The sequence below is a fragment of the Hyla sarda genome, chromosome 11 (assembly GCF_029499605.1).
Source record: "Hyla sarda isolate aHylSar1 chromosome 11, aHylSar1.hap1, whole genome shotgun sequence".
Classification (NCBI taxonomy): domain Eukaryota; kingdom Metazoa; phylum Chordata; class Amphibia; order Anura; family Hylidae; genus Hyla; species Hyla sarda.
In genome coordinates, this window is record NC_079199.1 from 28,570,170 (window position 1) to 28,578,087 (window position 7,918).

A 7,918-nucleotide genomic window follows, 5' to 3' on the forward strand; every position below is an offset into this window, starting at 1 on the left:
AATCCCCATAGCAAACATATGGCTGTTCTGGACAGTTCCTAAAATGGACAGAGATGTCAGCAGAGAGCACTGTGCTGGTGATGTCAGCAGACAGCTCTGTGTTTCAAAGAGAAAATAATTTCCGCTGTAGGATTCAGCAGCTAATAAGTACAGGAAGGATTAAGATTTTTTTAATAGAAGTAATTTACAAATCTGTTTAACTTTCTGGCACCAGTTGATTTAAAAAAAAAAAAAAAAAAACGCTTTTCACCGGAGTACCCCTTTCAAGGGGTACTCCACTGGAAAACGACAACTACTAGCATACCCCGAACAGCCAAAGACTGTCTGGGCATGCTGGAAGTTGTAGTTTTGCAACAGCTGGAGGCACACTGGTTGGGAAACACTGCCGTAGATGGGGTTGAGTTCAGAATTTTTCACCGGAGTACCCCTTTTCTATTGGCATAAAGTTATGGGACGCAATGCAACGAGAGTTGCCGCCTTCCCTGGGCATTGGGTAAATGGGGTAAACACACCATACCGCCATCCCACTGGCAGAAGCTCAGGTATGCAGGGTTTATCTATACGAAATATACACATTTTAGGCGAGTTGCCAAGTATCACTAATGCCAGTGACATGGGAGGACACCACCTTATAGGACAGTGTTTCCCCACCAGCGTGCCTCCAGCTGTTGCAAAACTACAACTCCCAGCATGCCCGGACAGCCTTCGGCTGTCCGGGCATGCTGGGAGTTGTAGTTTTGCAACAGCTGGAGGCACACTGGTGGGGAAACACTGTCCTAAAGGAATAGGACACAGGGCAGCAGGTGTTTATGGTAGAAGTCACTTCAGTCACAGAGAACATGGAGTGGGATGGCAGCCTACATACTGCTCCCCTATAACAATATAGATCCTATGTATGACCCATCCGGCCCCCCCGTACTGTCTCCCCCGTGCACAGGTTTTGGGACCCCGCCCCCCTCTGGGTATTACCCGGGCCGTGACGGGCAGCACCATCCGCAGATACCGGAGCCATTCTAGGATCCGTAAACCCCGCTGAGGCTCCTCCAGCCCGGACACATCCAGCAGAACGAGCCGCTCCATGTCCGCCTCACATCTGGGCTCCGATCACTAGTCTGCCGGGGATCGCGATCGGCAATCGTCTCTTAGGCCTGTCATTCTGTGGGCTCGGCCATCGACTGTCTGGACTGCGGAGCGCCGATGTCATTGATGTGTGCCACGTGACGTAGGCTCGGCCCCTCTGCCTGTCAGGGAATAGCCCGGTCTATGTGACAATGCTCAATCCTATTGTATATACATAGTGTATGTCACACACTGTATATAACGATACCACACAGTGTATCCCTGTATATAACACTACAACACAGTGTATCCCTGTATATAACGATACCACACAGTGTATCACTGTATATAACACTACCACACAGTGTACCCCTGTATAAAACTACCACACACTGTATACCTGTATATAACAGCACAGCACAGTGTATCCCTGTATATAATACTACCACACACTGTATCCCTGTATATAACACTACCACACACTGTATCCCTGTATATAACACTACCACACAGTGTATCACTGTATATAACACTACAACACAGTTTATCCCTGTATATAACGATACCACACAGTGTATCACTGTATATAACACTACAACACAGTGTACCCCTGTATAATACTACCACACACTGTATACCTGTATATAACAGCACAGCACAGTGTACCCCTGTATATAACACTACCACACACTGTATCCCTGTTTATAACACTACCACACACTTTATCCCTGTATATAATACTACCACACACTGTATCCCTGTTTATAACACTACCACACAGTGTACCCCTGTATATAACACTACCACACACTGTATCCCTGTATATAACAGCACAACACAGTGTACCCCTGTATATAACACTACCACACAGTGTATGCCTGTATATAACACTACCACACAGTGTATCCCTGTATATAACATTACAACACAGTGTACCCCTGTATATAACACTACCACACACTGTATCCCTGTATATAACAGCACAACACAGTGTACCCCTGTATATAACACTACCACACAGTGTATGCCTGTATATAACACTACCACACAGTGTATCCCTGTATATAACATCACAACACAGTGTACCCCTATATATAACACTACCACACAGTGTATGCCTGTATATAACACTACCACACAGTGTACCCCTGTATATAATACTACCACACACTGTATCCCTGTATATAACACTACCACACACTGTATCCCTGTATATAACGATACCACACAGTGTATCACTGTATATAACACTACAACACAGTGTATCCCTGTATATAACACTACCACACACTGTACCGCTGTATATAACACTACCACACTGTATCCCTGTATATAACAGCACAACACAGTGTACCCCTGTATATAATAGTACCACACACTGTATCCCTGTATATAATACTACCACACACTGTATCCTTGTATATAACACTACCACACACTGTATCCCTGTATATAACAGCACAACACAGTGTACCCCTGTATATAACACTACCACACACTGTATCCCTGTATATAACAGCACAACACAGTGTACCCCTGTATATAATAGTACCACACACTGTATTCCTGTATATAACACTACCACACACTGTATCCCTGTATATAACACTACCACACAGTGTATCACTGTATATAACACTACAATACAGTGTATCCCTGTATATAACACTACCACACAGTGAATCCCTGTATATAACACTACCACACACTGTACTCCTGTATATAAAACTACCACTCAGTGTACCCCTGTATATAACACTACCACACAGTGTATCCCTGTATATAACATCACAACACAGTGTACCCCTGTATATAACACTACCAGACAGTGTATCCCTGTATATAACACTACAACACAGTGTATCCCTGTATATAATACTACCACACACTGTATCCCTGTATATAACAGCACAACACAGTGTACCCCTGTAGATAACACTACCACACACTGTATCCCTGTATATAACAGCACAACACAGTGTACCCCTGTATATAACACTACCACACACTGTACCCCTGTATATAACAGCACAACACAGTGTACCCCTGTATATAATACTACCACACACTGTATCCCTGTATATAACACTACCACACAGTGTATCACTGTATATTACACTACAACACAGTGTATCCCTGTATATAACACTACCACACAGTGTATACCTGTATATAACTACCACACACTGTACCCTGTATATAATACTACCACACAGTGTACCCCTGTATATAACACTACCACACAGTGTATCCCTGTGTATAACATCACAACACAGTGTACCCCTGTATATAACACTACCAGACAGTGTATCCCTGTATATAACACTACAACACAGTGTACCCCTGTATATAATACTACAACACAGTGTATCCCTGTATATAACACTACCACACACTGTACTCCTGTATATAAAACTACCACACACTATAGTCCTGTATATAAGACTACCACACACTGTACCCCTGTATATAAAACTACCACACACTGTACCCCTGTATATAACACTACCACACACTGTACTCCTGTATATAACACTACCACACACTGTACCCCTGTATATAACACTACCACACACTGTACTCCTGTATATAACACTACCACACACTGTACCCCTATATATAACACTGCCACACACTGTACTCCTGTATATAAAACTACCACACAGTATAGCCCTGTACACCCTGTTCCAAATTATTATGCAAATTATATTTTTCTAATTTACCTGAATAATTGATGTAAATAACAGCATAATTCTCATATTATCAGCTATTAAGACTACAATTAAATTATAAGTCCTTTTTTAAAACATAAAAATCTTACAATGCACTGTTCTAAATTATTACCCACAGTGAGTTTCAAAACACTTTATAGGTTGTAAAGAACTGACAATTATCATTTGTTGTGTTTGTGGCATCTACTGAAATCAAAAGCTATTTCAATCAAACTTTTAACAACATTTTAACTTTTTAAACATTTTAACAGGTCACGTTACATTTTAACATAGGACCCCTTATTGGATAGCAGCTTCACAAGTCTTGCATCCATTGAACTTGTGAGTTTTCAGACAGTTTCTGCTTGAATTTGTTTGCAAGATGTCAGAATAGCCTCCCAGAGCTGCTGTTTGGATGTAAACTGCCTCCCACCCTCATAGATCTTTTGCTTGAGGATGCTCCAAAGGTTCTCAATAGGATTGAGGTCAGGGGGAGATGGAGGCCACACCATGACTTTCTCTCCTTTTATCCCCATAGCAGCTATTGATGCAGAGGTATTCTTTGAGGCGTGAGATGGTGCATTGTCATACATGAAGAAGATTTTATTACGGAAAGCATAGTTCTTCCTTCTATACCGGGGAAGAAAGGGGTCAGTCAGAAACTCTAAGTACTTTGCCGAGGTCATCTTTACAGCTTTGGGGACCCTAATGGGGCTGACCAGCTCTCTTCCCGTGATTCCGGCCCCAAACATGACTCCACCACCGTCTTGCTGACATCGCAGCCTTGTTGGAACAGGTTGAACCGTCCACCAACCATCCACTACTCCATCCATCTGGACCATCCAGGGTTGCACGGCACTCATCAGTGAACAGGACTTTTTGAAAATTAGTCTTCCAGTAATTTTCTGCCCAATTCAGCCGTTTCTGTTTGTGAGCATTGTTTAGTAGTGGCCGAATAGAAGGTTTATGCACAGTTGCAAGACTCTGGAGGACTCTGCACCTTGATGTCCGTGGGACTCCAGAGGCACCAGCAGCTTCAAAGATCTGTTTGCTGCTATGCAATGTTATTTTAGCATCTGCTCTCTTGATTCAATGCATGGATCTGGCAGAAATCTTCCTCAATGTGCCTTTATCTGCACAAACCCATCTGTGCTCTGAATCAGCCACAAATCTCTTAATAGTGCGATGATCATGCTTAAGTTTTGGTGAAATATCTAATGTTTTCATACCTCGTCCAAGGCATTGAACTATTTCACTTTTTCTACAGCAGAGAGATCCTTTTTCTTCCCCATATTGCTTGAAAATGGTGTCTGCTTAATAATGTGGAACACTCACACACTGTACACCTGTATATAACACTACCACACACTGGACCCCTGTATATAACACTACCACACACTGTACCCCTATATAAAAGACTACCACACACTGTACTCCTGTATATAACACTACCACGCACTGTACCCCTTTATATAACACTACCACACACTGTACCCCTGTATATAACACTACCACACACTGTACCCCTGTAATTTTAAAAACAAAATGTAGATAATTTTTAGGGATGTCCCGATACCGACACTAGTATCAGGGCCGATACCAGTTATCTGCATGGTATCGGATTTTGTATCGGGGACATTAGACGAGTCCCCGATACAAAATCCGATACCTGGTGTAGTGCTTCGCTGCCCCCTCTTCCGGTTCGCATCACTGCCGCAGCCTCATTCTCATCACTGCTGCTGCCTCCTTCTACCTTTCGCATGATGGCGTCTTATGGAGGAGCATGTGACATACACATCACTCCACTCCGCCCAGCCAGGGCCGGCTCTGCCTATAGGAAAAATAGGCAGCCGCCTAGGGCGCCCTCTTGATGGGGGCGCCACTCTGCCCAACACAAGAAAGTTAGACAGCCATTATCTGAACCACTCGCTCAATCAGCTCAGCAAGCAGCACCACCATAAACACCCCTCTCATGTGTCACCACAGTAGTAAGGTAACTACATTAGGAGGGGGGTTGTTACAGTATGTCACCCCAGTAGTAAGGGGATTACATTAGGAGGGGGTTTGTTACAGTGTGTCACCCCAGTAGCAAGGAGATTACACGAGGAGGGAGCTTGTTACAGAGTGTCACCCCAGTAGTAAGAAGATTACATGAGGAGGAGGTTTGTTACAGTGTGTCACCCCAGTAGTACGGAGATTACACGAGGAGGAGGCTTGTTACAGTGTGTCACCCCAGTAGTAAGGAGATTACATGAGGAGTGGGTTTGTTACAGTGTGTCACCCCAGTTGTAAGGAGATTACATGAGGGGGAGGCTTGTTACAGTGTGTCACCCCAGTAGTAAGAATATGTAAAAAGAAAAAAAAAACAGAGATGGCGCCTTGATGGTGCCTTTACCCTTTTAATTATAGGGGGTAAAGGGAGGATTGGTCGGGAGAGGAAGGGGGGGATATTCTGCTCACCTTTCAGAGTTGTGCTGTAACCAGGCACAACTCTGTGAAGCGCATTTGCTGGTGTGCGGCAAGGTTCCGGGGCCGCTAACCGCTGGAGCTGCTGGCCGGTGTTCTGGCTGGTCTCCTGTGGGGTGGGTACCGTCGGCTGGTGCGTCCCAGATGTCCAAGTGCAGTCCGCTGGCAGATATTGCAGTTGCTGTCAGTGGTGGTGGCCCCCTCAATGTATGCTGGTCCCTTGCGGTCAGACCGCAGTTGGAGTCACGGTGAGCAGAAGGGTGCCGCTGTCCTCGAGACCTCGGTGGGATGGAGTTCTTTTGGGTTGGTGATCGGGAGCAGCTTTCTGCCGAGACCGCTGGCAGGCGGTGGTAATAATGCAGGAGCAAATGGAAAGATTTCTCGGCGTTTGCTGTGAAAGCGCTTCTCCGTTGCGAAAATGAAGTGGCTGAAACTTCTTGATTAGAAGGGGGGATTTATTAAACAAATGGGTTACAAAAATAAAGAATATAAAAATGAAATAAAGAAGGTGGACAACGCGTTTCAAAAGGAGAATCCTTTCTTCTTCAGGTCCCCTTTTGAAAGTCCAAAAATGCAGCTTTTTTGTCACATTTTATTTTTAAAAAAAATTATAAAAAATTATCTAAAAGTTTTCTATATGCAAATGTGGTATCTAAAAAAAGTACAAATGATGGTCCTCATAAAAATGAGCCCTCCTACCGCCCTATATACGGAAAAATGAAAAAGTTATAGGTGGTCAAAATAGGGCGATTTTAGATTACCGTATATACTCGAGTATAAGCCGAGTTTTTCAGCACGATTTTTCGTGCTGAAAACACCCCCCTCGGCTTATACTCGAGTGAACTCCCCCACCCGCAGTGGTCTTCAACCTGCGGACTTCCAGAGGTTTCAAAACTACAACTCCCAGCAAGCCCGGGCAGCCATCGGCTGTCCGGGCTTGCTGGGAGTTGTAGTTTTGAAACCTCCGGAGGTCCGCAGGTTGAAGACCACTGCGGCCTTCAACATCATCCAGCCCCCTCTCACCCCCTTTAGTTCTGAGTACTCACCTCCGCTCGGCGCTGGTCCGGTCCTGCAGGGCTGTCCGGTGAGGAGGTGGTCCGGTGGGATAGTGGTTCCGGGCTTCTATCTTCACCGGGGGGCGCCTCTTCTAAGCGCTTCGGGCCCGGCCTCAGAATAGTCACGTTGCCTTGACAACGACGCAGAGGTGCGTTCATTGCCAACGTACTTCTGCGTCGTTGTCAAGGCAACGCCTCTATTCCGGGCCGGAAGTGCGGAGAAGAGGCGCCCCCGGTGAAGATAGCAGCCCGGAACCACTATCCCACCGGACCACCTCCTCACCGGACAGCCCTGCAGGACCGGACCAGCGCCGAGCGGAGGTGAGTACTCAGAACTAAAGGGGGTGAGAGGGGGCTGGATGATGTTGAAGGCCGCAGTGGTCTTCAACCTGCGGACCTCCGGAGGTTTCAAAACTACAACTCCCAGCAAGCCCGGACAGCCGATGGCTGCCCGGGCTTGCTGGGAGTTGTAGTTTTGAAACCTCTGGAGGTCCGCAGGTTGAAGACCACTGAGGGCGAATGATGAGAAGAGGATGATGAAGGGGGGGTGTGGGGATGATGAAGGGGGGTGGGGATGATGACAAGGGGATGATGAAGGGGGGGTGTGGGATGATTACAAGGAGATGA

The 7,918-nt window shown here is 45.6% G+C and overlaps 1 protein-coding gene across 2 annotated transcripts in view; it reads right to left on the reverse strand.

The window, feature by feature from the left end:
- HEATR5A (HEAT repeat containing 5A) overlaps positions 1-1,191 on the reverse strand; it is a 76,823-nt gene extending 75,632 nt beyond the window's left edge. For both annotated transcript variants that reach the window (XM_056546026.1, XM_056546025.1), the window contains exon 1: positions 970-1,191. In XM_056546026.1, coding sequence (XP_056402001.1) covers positions 970-1,080 — 111 coding nt within the window. In that variant the 5' untranslated portion in view covers positions 1,081-1,191. The remainder of the gene's footprint in view (positions 1-969) is intronic.
- Positions 1,192-7,918: the final 6,727 nt, after the last annotated feature.